The sequence below is a fragment of the Falco biarmicus genome, chromosome 6, assembly GCF_023638135.1.
Source record: "Falco biarmicus isolate bFalBia1 chromosome 6, bFalBia1.pri, whole genome shotgun sequence".
Taxonomy (NCBI): Eukaryota; Metazoa; Chordata; class Aves; order Falconiformes; family Falconidae; genus Falco; species Falco biarmicus.
The window spans coordinates 80,390,913-80,408,474 of record NC_079293.1 but is presented as its reverse complement, the minus strand read 5'-3'; the positions used below and the strand labels follow the sequence as shown (position 1 = coordinate 80,408,474).

The following is a 17,562-nucleotide window of genomic DNA, read 5'->3' as shown; positions in this document are numbered from 1 at the left end:
CTTTTGCTCTTTCTACGCTCACACCCTGCTACTTCGAAGGTACATACCTATTAAAAGACAAAGCTAGTAACAAATGATCCTTCCTCACCACTGAGGCTTCAGCTTCTGCAGTTCAACTAGTAATAGCCCCATAGTATCCGTAGAGAAAAATCGCCTTTGAATGAGGGAAAATTCCAAATTTCTCCCCTACCCCCCCTGTTTGGGTACGTCTTTCTAGAGGGAGCAATAGAATTTTTCAGGGGCTCTGTGGGGAACAGAATTTCCCAGTGGTGTGAAGGTGGAATCCCTTTGTTTTCTCCCTTTGAGAAATCTCTTACACTTTATTTTATTATCTGCCCTTCATTTGCCAGGAAGGGTTATGTTGGCTTGGGAACCCCTAATTAAGGGTTTACAGAAGAAATAAATTTTGTTTTCTGGAGTAACTTTCAGTTGTCTTGCTGGTAGTTGCATAGGATTGCTTATGTTGACCCTGGGAATAAAATATATTACAGTCTTTTTACTACTGGCGCTTCAGGGTTTCTGTGTGTGCCAAGCTGGGGGACCAGTTGATACGCTTGAGAGCAGAGCTGCTATCGGATACAGACAACCCAGAGGTAGTTAGCTTTTTGCAAGGCCACTCTATGTGAACATTTTTTCTGGGAGACATATTATGCGAGCAACCTTCTGCACGCAGCGGGTGGATGTGAGCACACGCTACCGTGCTGTGTGTGAAGCGGTGGCATTTTTCTTGTTTTCGGTTGCGATTCTGTGCGCTGAGAGCAACCTCCAGTGTCAGAGGGGTTTTGTAGTGCGGTTGGTTAAGGGACTGGAGGCCACAGAAAAGCAATTGCAGCTGAGGCCTGATGAGGTATCTCGGTCATTAGTGCTTGCAGCTTGATTTCATGGGGTTAGTAGCAGGGCAGTCTTAATTAAAACCTGCGCTGTGGAACCTGCTCCCTTCGTTACCACAGTGTATGGTTGGCAGGCGCCTCTGCCATCCACGGGTGCTTACCCACTCCTCTTCTTCCTCCCTGTTCTTCTCTGCAGCCTTTCTCCAGCATCAGAATTGGTTTTCCTCTTCTTTGGTTGCACATCTCGGATCAAGTGAAGACAACATACAGACTTAAGACATAAAGAGTTCTGGGACCTGTAGTATCTTTAGGGTCATCTACTACATGTAATAGAAGTTAGTAAATCAGCTGGCTGCCCACGGAAAGTTTCCTGAAATGCAGTTTCCTCTTCAGAAACTATTACCCACTGTTAGTGTACAATACTAGATCCATGTTTTCAAAGCTCTGTTGTTTACTTTCAGTAATGATGTAGAAATTTCATTTTAAAATACGGTCTGTGGCTGAACAATACGCTTCTGCCAACCCTGAAATCTGCAGTGATTGCCTGCTGACTTGAAGGGGGAGTTGATTTCTTGTACAGGATTCTGGAATCTAGCATTTTGCAGAATTGCTTGTTGTTCCATTTGTTCCTTCGTTCTCATGGTGCTCAGCATTATTTTCCCCCTTCCACTAATGCAGACTTATGTCAGTGCTGCTGTTCCTTCTGGTGTCTGCTTCTCTTCCTTCATCTTCCTTTCATTTTGCTCTCCATCATCTGTCCGTCTGTACTTTCCACTGCTGTTACGCTTTGCAGATCTCGTGTGCAGGTTGCATAAACATGTCTTACGGAACAGTCCTCATGGTCTAACCTGACACCTCTGATCTAGGTGACTATTGCTAATCCCTGCAATCTCTCCCCAGTGAGTACAGTGGATTGTAAAACCCTAACTGTCCTTCAGTTCTCCGGAAAAGTTCCTGCTGATTGGACTTTTAGGGACATACAGGAAAACCTTTCTGCAGAAACATGAGAGAATGAGGTATACGTGTCCTGTCTTGAAATCCGTCATTTCTGCGTGGGGTGTGCTTCCTCTTTTTACTAAATGCAACGCGTTTAAGAGTATGTAAGTACTGGCAGCATGCTAACTGAGCCGGTGTTAGGATTTCTGACTTTTCTGTGTGAGCAGCTGGGGAGAGATTTCCTGGTTCTGTGCTCTTCTGAATACTTGGAAAGGGGAAAAATCTCAGTGATAAGTTGATTCAGAAAGGCTTTCTTTCTGTCATGTTTTGTACTGTCACGGCATTTCTGCTTACACCATCACTTTGTGTGGAGTTTGGCTTCTACTACCTTTTGATTTTTAGACTGGGGGATGCGGAATTTGAGGTTAGCATCCTGCTTCTAACACTGATACTTGTCAAGTTACAGTCAGTCAACAATGTTGATTGACAAGGACCTTGACATACAGCATGAACAGGTTTAATTATTCACAGAAAAGGGCCAATCTGTAGAGAAACCTACTTGCCTTTTAGGAAGGGTGAATGATTTGATGGAATATATAAAATACTATCTTTGTTATTGAAATGGTGGCAAGGCGGTAGGTAACTTTTTTGCCTGGATGGGTTGTTTTCGTAGCAGTTTCCTAATGCCAAGTATAAATAGACTTGGAACAAACCAGGTGAGTTCCTTTTAATCAATTGGTAGTTGGTAATGCGGCACATCTTATTTTTCCCAAGGCATGAGGGTGGTGGTGGGTATTTCCAATCATGCTGGTCTCTTGGGGCGTAAGTGGCTGTGACTGATGAAGAGTGTGGGAAAAAGCCTGTAGGAGCAGCACCGGGGAGCTCTCTGTTCTCTGCAAGTGGTCCTAACCTAACGATGATCTTGTTGCTGTCAGGCTGTGGAGCCAGATGAATTGGTGTTTGAGGAGGAGATGGGGCTTTTGTATCAGCTAGGAGAGGGTGGGCAGTTTCCTCAGGTGTTTCTCACTGCCTGGAGTCGGCGTTGGGTACATTCAGATCTTTCTTGTGCTCATGTGGCCACATACTCTTGGAGTAAATAGACGGCATTCCTGAGCCACCCTCCTCCAGGAGTGTCACCAAGCTGGCACAGCCGCCTCATTGCAGCAGAATGCCTCCCCTCCCTAACCTGAAATGCTGGGACATACGTGGAAGGGGTGGGTTTTCCAGTCACTTTTCTGACTTGCGTGCTGGTGTCAGCAGTCTGTTCCCAGTGTTTATGGTCAGCCTTTAGCTCTGCATGGCCACAGCTGTTCCTCAAGGCTTTCCCCCGGCACTGGTGGTAGCCTGACACAGCTGGAACACCAGTAGATTTGTATAATGCCTACTTACATTTGAACTGGATACACTGGGTGATCTGGTTAAAACCAAAAAACCCTAAGTGTTATTTATACTAGCTGGGAGAGAGGCCCTATTACAGTGTGATGGTGGGATTGTAAGGAAGTTTTATGTGTGAAAACCCATAAAAACCAGTATGGGCAGAGTCAGCATTTCTTGGATTTAAATGGTAGGTGAGTTGAAAGCATGTTACAGGCTGTTCCTTGCTATTTAGCTTTAAACCTTAGTCAGACTTTGGTGCAGTGTTAATATAAATTAAAGCAGCACTTTGTCTATTAGCATTTCAGTGCATAGTTACTTGGGTTTTTAATTTATAAATAATTCCAAAGAATTGTCTGGACTCTTAATAGTAGGAGTGAATGCTATAGCGTACGTTGTCAAGTTTGGAAAGCTGTGGGCAGGCTGAATTGTGTATGTCCCTTTGCAAATACCATTAGAAACTACTTTAAAAATAATTTTCCTCAACATACTGTTTATGGCAGTAGATCTGTAAACAGTAAACTGGTTAAAATCTAGAGGTGCTAGCTGAGACCTTGACTTTGACTTCAGTAAATGTTCATGTAGATGGCAGTAAGCTTAAGATACTTAGAGTACACAAGTACCTGGCTAACCGTAGTGCTAAACAGGCAGTCCTATTACTGTGTCGTTGCACAACATTCAGATTTATATAAAGATATCTTTCCTGCAAGTTAAATGTCACTTTATGGTTATTTTGCTCCTTAATGCAGAAACAACATTACAGTGTTAAATAAGTAATGAAATAACTTTATATATATATATATACACATAATCTAGTATTTAGCAAAACCGTCATATACAGTTTCTTGTCTTCTATAGGGAAGAAGTTCGAGGCTTCTCAGTATCTGTAGTTTTGCAGGAGAATGGTAGTGGTGATGAGTGATATTCTTTAAATGGCAAATCTTTTAGCCATTCACTTTCACAGGTATTACAGTAAGGTTTTGTTTAAAAACAAAAAACAACTACCCCTTGCCCATCTTTAATCCTTAGGGTTTCTTCCTCCCCAGTCTCTTGTGGTATTAAGAGGTATAAAAAGTCTCCAGCTTTGAAGTTTGAGCTAATGTGCATGCTTTATTTTTTAAGGTAATGTAAGTTCAGTTTATCCAGTAGATCTCACGCAGCTAAACAAATTCAGTGATCGTGTGTAATGATCTTAAAATAGGTAACCACGCTTTTTCATGTGTCATCCGTCAGTGTGCCTGATGTCATGTGGCTGGCTCTGGAAATCTGGTGTGCACAAACTGCTGTCAGAATATATTTTAAGTGATGTAGCTGAATGAGCTTTAGCTTCTTACTATTTTAGCAAGCCACTGTAAGTTGGTTTTAGTGTTGTATTATTCTTAGTTTTTAAAGATGTTGCTTCTCTCTGGCCTTTCTGAATGGTTGGTTAGTGATGAAACTAGTAAGTTGACTAGTCTAATGTGAGAGCAGAATGTTCTGCCTCATCTTGCGGGGGAAATAGTTTCAAGGTACTTACTTTCTAAATGGTATTATTAATTTCAAAGCATTTATGACATTAAATTAAAAATAGACTCTTAAAATTTGTGTTGATTGACTTACTTTTTGTAAGTCAAATTTTTGTACAGCGCCAAACCAGTGAGTCACCGGTCTGCTTGTCTTGGAGGGAATGGGGAGTTATCCATGGAGGCCAGCCAGTTCTGCAAACACATTTTATATTATTCAACAGTTGTTTGAATCTGAAGTGTACTGGCCAACTTATTTAATCATAATGTAGACAGATTTAGGCTGACACGAATCAAAATATGCTTTAAAACTTTGTCAGCTACCAAGTCAAGTGTTGTGTTTGTTCCTAGGCTTTTGAGAGAGAACTTTCTGCCCTTGGTGGCAGAGCTTTTCATCTAGCTACTGTCTTTGGGAAGCCTCTATTAGGTATATCAGGGGGATTTTGTTTGTTTGTTTGTTCTAGGTTGTTGCCTTTTTTTTAAGTTTGTAGTAGACTTTGAGATCAAAACTATCAGAATGTGTCATGTTGAACCTTTGGGGAGCTATTAGTGCTTTGAAGCACTAGCATGGCTTGGATGTGCTGTTTGTTTGTTTGTTTGGTTTTCTTTCTAATACCCTGTTTAAGCCAGTGCACAATTTTCTGCAGACTTTTTAGGTTTGAGCCCAGTTTTATTTTCCTAATAAGCAGTTAGATTAAGTTAGTGGAAGCTAGGCATTCGTAGGATTAAATGACTGCAAGGGTACCTGCGCTAGTTTCACTGATTCAGTTTTAAACCAGCACCTTTTGGTTAAACTGGCACAATTTTGAGAATAGGCATGCCCTACCTAGCTTGGCTAGCAGCCTGGAAAATGCCACTGTGTTAAATATTAAAGAAGATACAGTCTTTATTTTTTCCCCTTGAAGCTTGTAAGCTGACTTGGCAGTCTCTTCTCTTTGCCTTTGGAGATTTGAGACTTCCCAAGTGAGGTCCAGGAGAGCAGAGAGAACCTTGTTAATGTTTAAATGTCGTTATCTCAGTTTAGTAGTGGTGGGGGCTGCAGGACTTCAGCTGGGAGTTAGGAAGTGTATTTTAGGTCTTCCTGTTATGTCTGCCTGCAACTGGTTTCAGTTGCTCGGTGGCTCACCTTTTGAGATGCATTTCTGTGATGCCCTAAGCTGCTTTCCTCAGGGCTCGGTCAAAGCCTCCATGTAGGGTTCTGTCCCCAGCCCACGGCGAGAATCTCCACCATCCCCCCCCATGTTAATGCCTCTTGCTTGATCGTTTCGAGGGAGCTTCTCTATCTTATGTTCTCTATCCTATCTAAGGTTGCTGTTTATTAGATGTACTCATCAAAGTGTGAGCACATCGCAGGTTCACAGTCATTTCCTGAATATCAGGCTTGGGCAACTGCGGTTCTGGGTTTTTTCCTCTGCCATTTAAAAGAATTGATGAAATATCCAAACTTACATGCACGTTTCTTCAGCGATCCAAGAGCTCATGAACATTTCTTAGAGCCTGTGTGCATGCATGAACGAAAGGAATGATACGGTGAAATCAGCTTCTTGTGATCTTGCTGTCGAGTGCAATTAGAATTGAATGGTGAAGGGGGAGTACCAAACTTGGTGTAGCTCCAGTGAAAAATGCCAGCGCTTGTTTGCTGGTGGCACCCTGGTTACGTTCAGGCTCTTTGGATCCAAACTCCAGTGCTGGGCTGGACATGGCCACTGAACCAGCGTGAAAGAAAGTTTCCGCCTTCTGATTTGTGTCAGTTTGTTAGAATGTGTGAAGTGAAGGTTGTAAGCAGGTAAATGTCATGTAAAACTGAAAACAAGAGTCAAGCAGTGTATTAATTTGAAGAGAAGTTGGAAGAGCCTGCCACTGAACTGCTAGGTTGGCAAAGGTTTCTCTGAACTTCAGTCTGAGAAGTCAGCACCTGGTGGGCAAGTTAGAAATAAGCAATGTAGTAAAAGTATTAATCTGTTGTGTCGAACTTCTGATGGCATGGTATGGTGCTTGATTTTCTGTGCTTATGGAATGCGGTTCTATCGAAGCAGGTAGAAATCTTGTACTGGCCATGTCATTGAAAGCCCTGGGAAGGGGTGAGGGAGGTCACATTACCGTTAGTTTCTGAACTCCCTGGAAGCCCACGAAGATGTAACCCATGTACGGAGCCGCGTGCTGATGCTATTTATAGCATAAGCAGCTATGTCAACTCTCAGTTTTTCCCCTTTGCTTTCCTATCTTGAGTGCATTTTTCATCTCTGTCCTCAGTTTGGTTTGCCTTCCCTCTGGCAGCTCAAGAGCTGGCGGCTTTGCCAAGCCTGCTTCCCTGTTAGAGGAGCTGCTGCTGCTCCGCTCTGCCAGCAGCCACAGGAGAGGGGTGACGCACGCTCGTCTTCCCTGCCCTCTGTTGTGTATTCCTAGAAGAGCAGCTTACCCTGCGCTTGCCAGAAGATGACCCACATAGCTGGTATTTGAAGTAGATGAGGTTTTGGGGGTTGTTTGTTTTTTTCTTTTAATCTGCAGCTAAGTGTTTTACTATATCTGCAGAGAAAAACGCAGCAGAAAATGATAGCTCCTAACTCCTTGGCTAATAGGCAAATTGAATGGCTGTAGTGGTCATATAGTAGTAGGGGAGAGGGGCTAGAGAGAAATGATTCAAAGCTGCTTCAATGTGTCAGTCTCGTCTTTAGGTTAGCTTCTAACTAAAATTTGCAGATTCCTGTTCTCTCCTGGGGACATCTCAACTACTGCGTTGTTTAATTTTTAAGCCCATTAAGTAGTAGTTTGCTTTCCTCTTGCAGGTTCTCCAGTTCACGATGATTGCAAGGCATGGATTTTTTTTATCAGGGAATCTTTTTAGGAGGTGATGTTTCTCTCCAGCTTCGCTAGTTTCAGCGTCGACTCATGTGAAAGCTTGGTTCTCTGGCCTTGCTTACTAGATCATGGGGGTATCAGCATAAAGTTTTACTGAGATGGAAGTTAGTATGGAAATACTGGGATTAGCCCAGTCCCAAAGAGTTTGTTTTGCCCCTTCCAGCTTCCTCTGTTTTGGGTAAGGCTGACAGGAGTTTCCCCCTGTTGGTATTTTCTTTCTGTTGTAAGTTTCTGCAAATTCTTCACAAGCAGAGACAGAAGAGTTAGGAATCCAGGACAAGCCGTACCACATTTGCATGTTTAAGTCAGTAATCTTGATGCTGCTCACACAAAGTAGTATCAATACAAGTCTTTTTTTCTTCCCATTTGATTGTTACTTTGTGTACACCTGGTGAAAAATCTTAGGCTGATGTGCTTAAACTGAAATGTGTTTCCTCAGGACTGTCCTTTGTTAGGGATGAACAAATTCTTGAGCTATATATACATCACAGATGGACCAAACAGCGATGGGTCACATTTTTTTCCCCTCTTCTTTTCTTTGGGGTGTGGCTTTTTCCCTTCTTTGAATAATCTGTCAGATGACCCACGCCAAGGATTTTCAATGAAGTCTTTGTGAGAGCATCTGATAAATTTTGGTAGGAAGTCATTGGTCTTGCATTTAGACATTTTGTTTTGCTCACAGAGATTTGCAGTTCCTTCAGCAAACAGCAAAAGTGACATCTCCTTGACTGATGCAGCTTTCTTTGAGCTAAACAATAAAGTTCTTTTATATTAATAAATTAATATGACAACACATGTCCTCTTTCAGTTTTATGTTTGTGGTTTGGGGCTTCCCCCCCACTTAACGAATTGGACATTTTCATGTAACTTTTATTTTCCCCTCTTTCCTAAGAGTTTGCTATTATTCCTTCCTTTTTTTTTTTCTTTTTTTTTTCTTTTTTAAGGAGCAGTACCTAAACTTGCAGGTGTCCAGCTGTGAGAGGGATGGAGAGGATGGAAGGAGAAGCTTCAGTCTGTTTACCTGCAAGTCTTCTTCCTTCTTTATGTATGGGCGAGGCTGTCATACTTCTCTGAAAGGAGGTCGAGGCTACTCCCAAATGAAATCACGTTTTCGGCTGCACTGATGTGCTGGTGCCTCCCAGGGCTGAGCGTCTTAGCTGATGCCTCTTTACATAGTGAACAAAACCATATGGACTGTGGGTTATTCCCTCTGATATCACCTGCGTGCATTTAATTGTTAAGTTAGAAAGTTAATTAATTAGCTGACATGCTAAGGGTGCCGATGCTTAGCGAAAGATCTGTGGTTGCAGTTAGTTCTTCCGTTAACAACTTAAAGTTGCTCGTTTGGGCTGATGGCCTAAAGTAAATTTTCCAGAGTTAAACATTTGCAGGTAGAACATCTGTATGTGGATGAGTGATCAGCAGCTTCCTAAGCCTGTGAGTACATGGGTTTGATAGATGCAGGTGGGCGGATTGCGGAGTGGGGAGGGCGCTTTCATGCTTTCTCGGTTACTCATAAATTCCAGAGGGTATCTCAGGACAGCGCTCATGTGCTAGGCATGAGTGCTCAGGCTAAAAGAGAGTGCTCTGGAGTTGGAGGAGGTTAATAGTAAAAGTGTTTGCGAAGGAATCCAGTGGGTGAACAAATCCAGTGTGTGACTTAAATACATTCTTTGCAGAAATTAAGATTACTGAACGCTTAAAAATTGTAATGCCTAAGAAGCACAAAAGGGGAGACCTCCTTGTCTGTCAAGAAAATACAAGTAATTTTGTTTTTGTAATAATAACTATGTAATGCCTTGAGTTGAATTCATCAATTACTTTTATGGGAAGACTGATGCGACAGGTAGCTCTTTGGTTTTTGAGAGCCAACAACTTTATTGTTCGTAATCTAAAATGTTAAGGAATCTTGGATGTTCTGGTCTCAAATGCCTGGCTCTCTTGACTGCTGTGAACAGTGTTTTAAAAAAACCAAACAACCTGCAACCCTAGAATTTTCTCTCTGCTTGGCACACTCCTATTTGCTTGCTTATTTACACTGTAAAACTTTAAAACAAGAAAAGTATGGGCTTTCATTATTTACCTGGGTCACTTTTTTTCCCTTTCTGAATGGGTGGGTGGTCTTACAGTATCTGACAGTTGGACACAAAGTCACTTCATATTGTTTCACAAAGCCATGTATTTCACATGGCCCATAAATTGTTTTGTGACTTTCCTTATCGTAGTTCCGCTGGGGAGGGAGAATTGGCACACTAACTGGCAAAAGCAACATACATTATGCTACACGAGCTGATCTGCAAATTTGTTTGCTTTCCAATTTGCCGCTAAAGGCTGAGTCATTCATACTGTTATAACAAATACGTATTAGGTAAGTTACCGCAGCAAAACTGTTTTTCGTCTCTTGCCGTTGATAGCAGACTGTGAAGTCAAAAACAAGGGCTTTTTTTAAACTTTGACAGTATTTTAGACTCAAGTGATTGTATGAAATGCTTTTGACCTTGAATATCACTGCTCTTTATATGAAGTTGATGGCAGCTGGTGTTTCCCCAGGCTTTCCAAAAAGTGTGACTGGTCCTCTTTTTCTTCAGCAGTGTTGATGCTAAAGATTGCTTTCTTGATTTCCCTTCAGCAAAGAGAACAGGCACCCATTTCAGTACCTTATAAAGGAAACTATAGCAATAGGTTGCAGATTTATGCTTCTCTAATCACAATACTATCTTTTTGACGAACAGACGGCAACCAAGCATGCCCTTGAAAAAAAACCTGTGTTGGCCAGAGAGACCTGGGAACTGTCCTAAACTTTTAACACTAAGTGTTTTAGCTGAGTGAAAGATACTTAGGTCATTTATATGCCCGAAGACTTTTTCATATCTGAGACTACCTCCTTGTGATGTCAGCGAGAAGTGACATGGCTCTAGTTACCAGGTCTCAATGTTTTCTTCATTCTGAATGAGCTTTAGCAGCTGTTTCACACAGATGCTGAGCGACAATTAATGTCAGGGTTTAATTTACATGATACTTCTCAGCAAAACCCCCTAAATTAAAACTTCCCTGTTATTAGGAATGCTGTTGCAGGGCTGGACCTGGATCTCCTTTCAGCACTGTTTATGCTCCATGAGAGCTTGGATGGGGTGTACGTGGGACTTTTTTCAAGAGGGCTGGCTTTCAGTGGAAACCAAATATCTTCCTCTTCAGCCCAGCTTCGCTTTTGTTTTGTTCCTTTTTTCTCCCTAAGAAAGGAAATTACAGAACCCTTATTACATTATTTGGTCTCTAACTCACTGTTTTGATTTTTGTGGGTTTTTCTTCCTGCAGCAAAACTCGTAAGTAATGACTCTGCCAAATATTAGGTCACATTACTTGATACATGTAGTATGTTTACATAATGTGAGACCTATAAGGATGACTACGCTATGATTACAGTACAGGCACTGAGAAGCTGAAGTGCCTAATCTCAAAAATATAAGTATAGTTGAATTTTGTAGCTTTGAGTACTTTCCATACAGTGTAGTTGTTTCCATCTCATGTGAATGAAGTTTGGCTTAACTTTTAGGGGTTTTTTTAATGACCTTTTGGTCGTTAATGCAACTTCTGGCAAATACTGTGTTCTGATTTCTGCCTAGAACGAGCTACCAAAGAATTGTGGCTTCCTTTAGTAGACTATATATGGAAATAAAGATTTTTGAAACAAAAGATAGCTGTCTGTGAACTTGAGTCTGGAAAACAAGTATTCTTACCATAAGGAGAAGCGCGTGCTACTTAATTATGCACAAGACGTTTTTCTTCTCATGTGTTTCATTCAAGGGAGGGAAATCTGAATGATTAGTCACAACATGGGAGCAGCCCCACCTTCCATACTTTAATTAACAGTGTTCCTGTCGGTGTGTCTTATGCTTTTGTTGTAGACATCTGGGATCTAAACCACTTTTTCTGGGATCAAAACCACTTTTTAACTATAAAGGAAACACAGATAAAATTATTTTCCCCTTATTTCTATCTTAATTTTTCTGTTGCTTATATATGAATTACTTAGCAATTAATACAGATAAACCATAGACTTCTTCCCACACACAGAGATAAAATTAATTATCGTGTTTGATTCTTTGACTCTAGGCTATGGTGGCTTGTTATCCAGGCAATGGAACAGGATATGTGCGCCATGTTGATAACCCAAATGGAGACGGAAGATGTGTTACGTGTATATATTATCTTAATAAAGACTGGGATGCCAAGGTATGCAATAATTTCTTCCTATATAACTTTTTTTTTTAAAACCTGTACTTCCTAGTGCACCTTTGCTACAGGTCTTTGTGTCCTTATTTCTGTGCCTTAGTTGCATTCTTACATTACGTTAACTGTGAGGTTGAAGGAAAGTTGCATGTTTTTTGTGTACGTTTCTTACAAGTATCTGCTATTGTCCAAAGCTTCATAAATACCTAATTAGTCAACTTTGCGTACATTATTTGTATGGTGAACACCCATATACATACACAAAGAGTAAATAAAGATTATCTGAAAGATAGCTGCTTTTAGTTTATTTCTCCTTTTATTCATGTTGAATCTTGAGTTTACTGTTTGTGCACCTAGATTACTTAAGTTGCTTCTAAAGAGAAAGATGCTGTAGCTTGGGAGCAGTTTCAAATAAGCCAAGTGTTACAGTTACTGCTGTATCAGTATAGTTCAAGGCAGCACAAGTCTCTGTATCGTTGTAGATACAGGGTGTAAAATAGTTAAGGATTTATAACACAGTTCAAGTGGTCTAAGAATTTACTACCAGTGACGTGAAATTCTCCATAGATGTAGTGACTATGATAAAGTAACTTTTAAATAAGAATTTTTCTAACGGTTCAGTGGCATTAGCTAGATTTAAAGAATGGACCTAGCTAACTGGCTGTATTGAAAGCATGAGAGAGTAATGCAAAGATAGCTTTGTTTATTTCTTGATTGCTGTGCAGCTAGCTATGGAGAAGTTTATTCTCATTGTATATGAAAAAGAAAAGATAAAACTACTGATACTTCTGTTGTAGTTGGGAAGTTGCGTGTGAATTGAGTGCACCAGATACAGATAACGCAAGTTGTAGCTTGAGGGCTTTTTTCCTTGGGTTTTTTTTTAATTTCTTTTCTTTTCTTGAGTGCTGTCTGTTTCTTCTGAGAGCTGGATGAGGCAAGGAAACTGATAACATACTCAAAATTGGTAGATTGGAAAGCTGAGTCAGAAATTGATGCAGTTCAAGCTCTCTGTTTCTGACTTGCTTTTTGAAATGTCAAATTTGATCCTTCAATTAGGAAATAAATTACTAGCCTTATTTGCCATGATAGCATCTTTGTATATAAGTGCGCTAGATGGGCAGAACATCTTAAAAGGTACCTTTGGGGCATTTTTGGATTATTTATGGTTTCTCTCCTGGAAAAAAAAGAATACATACCAGAGTGTCAAAGTCAAGCAAATTGCATTTTTGCAATAGCTGAAAAATTTACTAGCTGAATATTTGATTTATGAACAAAGGTATTGCATTTCCTGCAAAATCTATTTTAAATTACAAATTAATATGTTACCAGGTGTATTGGTTAGCAAAGAAAGAAGCTCAGACTTTCTTTAGGAAAACAAGTTGATTTGAATTACCGCTTCTCGTTCGCTGATTTAGATCACAATTAAAAAACCCAGTCATTTATATCAACTTACCTTGTTAGTACTTGCACAGTTACGACTTTCCCATGAAGGCCTACAGTGGCTATCTATAGTTAAATCTAACTACATCAATGCCATCACTAGGAAGAAGGTTATATGACTTAAAAATAATTAACCCCACCTACTTGTGCTGTTCTCTAGGCATGCATATTCAAAGCCTGGAAGAGATCTACATTGACCAACAGTAATAAAAATTCAAACTTTAGTTTGAAGCTTCCTAGTCTTTCCTAATCTTCATTACAGAAACATGATAAACCTGTGCTGCTGTTAAATAAAACAATCTCGTTAATGGGGAAGGGTGAAACTTGGATGTGAAATACAATGTTTTATTATGCTAGCGTATTTTTAGCCACCTGGGTAACATCAGTCGGTCTTGTCTGTTTTTTCAAGTAGGTAATGCAGCTAAAAAACCAACCGATCTAAACCCACAGCTGTTTACTTAAATGTGAATGGAGGTTTAATATTTGGAAGCAGTCAGAAATTACTTATTGAAAAATGTGTGAAACACTTTGTTAAATGTATCAACAGAAAAGCCGTAGATTCATAATTTCTGTAGTATCTGATAAAGGCTTTTGTTTTGGTTCCAAGTGTCTGAAATATTTTCAAATGCTATATTTGCCGAGACATTGTTTTCAAGCACTGGTTTTAAATACTTAATTTGTAGGTAAGTGGAGGCATCCTTCGGATATTTCCAGAAGGTAAAGCCCAATTCGCTGATATTGAACCCAAATTCGATAGACTGCTATTCTTCTGGTCTGATCGCCGCAACCCTCATGAAGTACAGCCAGCATTTGCTACAAGGTAGGACTAATGGACTCCATATATTGCATGATGCTTTTTTTTATCAAGACATGAGCAAATCTTAATGAGAAATAAGTGAAACTGTGGATTATGACCTGATCCCAGGTCTTTCCATATACACTTTGAGTTGCATTGTGACAAGACTGGTTTTTTCTGCTGATTCATTAGGCTTTCGCTGTGCTTCTGAGTCGGTACTAATGTCTGATCCCTTATTTAGGAGAAGACATCCTCTTGGGTAGGCAGGAGGGGGGACTGGAAACGCCAGAAGTTTCTGATAGTGTACTTGGCAGAACTGGGTAGCAGCACAGAGAGCCATAAGCAGACCCCACCTTAGCCAAGGGGCGCTGTCTTCATTACTTCTCTGTAATGACTTTACACTCTCCTCCTTTCCCTTTGTCCTGACACCTCCCTGTGTTACTGGAAGATTGACTAGGTACTGCAGCCTTTACCTCCCCTCTTGTTGGGAGGGAGGTGTTAGAAAATAGTGGTATTCAAACTTGCGGTAAACCACAATTTAGTTTGGGAATTGGGAGAGGTCTGTGGGGCAGAAACCACCAATGATGGACCAATCTTTTCTTTCTCTCGGGTGGTAGAGGAGTTGCCCCCAGTCTGAGTCACAGGGGGAATTTGGTGTCTCCTTTGTCCCTCAGTGTAGGGCAGTGGATGATGCTAAAGGTACTCGCATTCATTGCCCCCACATCTTGAGTGGCGTTTCCACACAGAGTTAATAGGTAAATGGTTGAGTTGTTGATCCAGATTTCCTGTTGCCCATGTCGCAACAGGTTTGGATGGCAGGAGCACTGAACATTGACTGGAGCTGTGAGATAACACAAGTACTTTTGCAAGAAGTAACTTGAAACTGCCATTGGCGCATCCTCTTGGAGCCTTTCGAGAGGCTGTACCGCTCTCCCCTCCCCCTTTATGCTCCAAGCAGGGTCAGGGAGCGAAATGCCATTTACTGAAGTTCCTTAAAGTCTTCTCTTAGTATCTGGCATTTCATATGTAAATCCTCTACGGGCAGTGGAAAACCAGAGGAGCTGTGTAAGAAGGGGTGGTTAACTTTCCCTTATGGCGAACGTCCAAATGAAGAGGTTCTTGCAGCGTGACTCAGTTGTAGGCTTAAGTAAAGTAAAAGATGAGGTCACAGGGCAAGGTGATGCAGACAGCGTTACAGGTTCTTGGCAAGAACCCTAGTAGCAGCTCATTGGGGAAAAAGAAGGGTAAACTTACAGCATCAATGTCACTCTCTCAGTGACTGTTCAGACAATACCTACTAATGAAAGAAAAAAAAAAGACGTGCTTGCTTTGTGCTTCATGAAATCTTTCTTCTGTCAGACTGCAGAAGTACCACCTCGTTTAGGTTGTGTTTTATGTCAAGTGCCTCACTGTCTTGTTTTCTTCGTAGTTCAGGAGTTCTTTTTCCATCCGTTTCCCTAGGTACGCAATAACAGTGTGGTATTTTGATGCAGATGAAAGAGCACGAGCTAAAGTAAAATATCTAACAGGTAATCTCTTGTTAGTATCTTCTGTGTTCTTTTTTTTCTGAAAAAATAGCTAAGCCATCCAGCCTCGTTTCCTTGGCCCACCCTGTGCACAAAAAGCGGGAGAAAAGCGGAGTCAGGTTTTATAGGGAAGGTGACCCACTGATTTTGATGCTAGACAGTGACTTGGGAAATCCAGGTCAGTGCCTTGTCCTGCTGACGCTTCCTCTGAGACCTGAGGCTGCTCAGTATTTTTATATGGGGGATGCAGCTTCTCCCTAGTCTTGTCTCCCTAATAGGTGTCGGAGGGTAAACGCACCAGAGACTGGGGCACTGCAGAACCGAGAGCCCTGGAAATAGTTTTGATTAAATATAGTGATTCAGCAAGTGAATACAACTTAACTTGATCAGAGTCTCTATATTGGAAAAACAGAAGTCTAAAATTAAAATCTGGCATCGGAGAATGGAGTTACTTCCTCCATTTCCAATTCCACATATCTAGCATCTGTTTTCCTTTACTGGCTTCTCCCTCAAGAGGAAGTTGATCTAATTTTCCTGTTCAAATTAGCATTATGAGGAGAAATAGCCTAGGACTTCTGTCATGCTTGTAATTGCCATCACGATTTTGTGTTTGTTACAGCAGTTTAAAAATAAACCAAAATCGGGTATACCACTAAGCACACACATCCACAGGGCCAGTTTATCCACAGTTTTGTCCAGAGCTCTGAAACCGATGATGCTGAAGACGTGTGCCGGTCATTTACGAATGAGGTTTCCATTCATTTGCTGTTCATCGTCTGAAGCTCATAACTCGCCCCAGAGCTATCCCGTGGCTGCCAGAGCTGCAGTCCAGTTCAGCCCCCCTTGGTGCAGCCGGGGACTTGATGCATTTCGGGAGCAGTAAGAGCAGCGGCTCTGGCCGGGCTCGCAGAGAAACAGTCAGTCCGTCAGTCCGCCCGGGCTGTCCCGCTGCTGGCTTCGCCGGCAGTGGGAATGCGGGATAACGCCCGCCTGGTCCCGCAGGAAGCCTGTGTCTGTCTGTAAGCCGGGATTCGTGTCCCACGCGTGGGACTGCGCAGCCCCTGCAGCCAGCCTGGCCGGACCAGAGCTGTTCCGCTGGGCTCTGCGCAGCTGCTGCCCTCAGAGTGCAGGGAAGTGAGTGGGTGGGCTTGTGTGCTGCTCCCCCCCAGCCCCCCTCCCTCTCCAGGGTCCCCCTAAACTGCAGGTACTTAAGGAAGGAAAGAAGGCTGAGTTGGAGGGGTTGTTTAAATTTCAGTATCAGTTTGCCCTGTTACTTATTTTCATTATTGTACTGTTGTGATTTCATTTTCATTTGCACTTAAAATTGCGTTATTCCTTGCTCTGTATCTGCAGCAAGAACTGTGCAAGATGCTCTTTATTTTCTACTGACAATAAAATGTAAGATTTTAGAATAAAGTGTCATAAAATAGGAAACTATTAATTTTTTGCTCAGTGTCAGTCTAACTAAAGCCATGCAGAGTATGTGTGAATTTGTCTTGAATATGAGGTACCACATCTGTTAATATTTTGATGGTCAAACTTTTATTCGAGGGTTCCTGAGGTTATGTAGGTAAATTTTTAGAAAAAAGGATAGAAGAGGTTGGTTGGTGGCTTTGTTTACTTTTTAGCAGTGAGTCAAATGGAATGTTGCATTTTAAAACTCCCTCAGAGTTTCTTTACAGAGGTAAATACCCAGAAATTCTGGATATTCCGATACAGCATAATGGGCAATATTCTCAGATTCTCAGTTGATCATTCTTAAAGCTTACCTTTATAAAGGCTGAGATGATGAGCTTCAGAACTGCACGCGTGATGTGAAGCATGCGGTCATCTACTTGGGCAGCCAAATACATGCCTGTTTTTGCAGATGATCAGTAACCACAGCTCGTTAATCTTACTCAGCACAGGATACAGAGCATGCATACAAAAATATCTATACTGCTAGATCATACGTACTAGACAATCTCTGAAGTACTCTCTTAGAACTAATCTGAAAAGCAGCATAGCAATTCTGTGGATTGTACTTTGATAAATACTGAAAAATAATTCTGACTTCCTTTTCGTATTTC

At 41.4% G+C, this 17,562-nt stretch overlaps 1 protein-coding gene across 4 annotated transcripts in view; it reads left to right on the top strand.

Annotated features, from left to right (window-relative positions):
* EGLN1 (egl-9 family hypoxia inducible factor 1) overlaps window positions 1–17,562 on the top strand; it is a 35,227-nt gene that overhangs the window by 14,932 nt on the left and 2,733 nt on the right. For 2 of the 4 annotated variants that reach the window (XM_056344575.1, XM_056344576.1), the window contains exons 2-4: window positions 11,615–11,734; window positions 13,855–13,991; window positions 15,429–15,496. In XM_056344575.1, the coding sequence (XP_056200550.1) occupies window positions 11,615–11,734; window positions 13,855–13,991; window positions 15,429–15,496 (325 nt within the window). Of the gene's footprint in view, window positions 1–11,614; window positions 11,735–13,854; window positions 13,992–15,428; window positions 15,497–16,165; window position 17,562 lie in introns of those variants that run through there. The other 2 variants (XM_056344577.1, XM_056344578.1) reach the window with 2 other exon arrangements.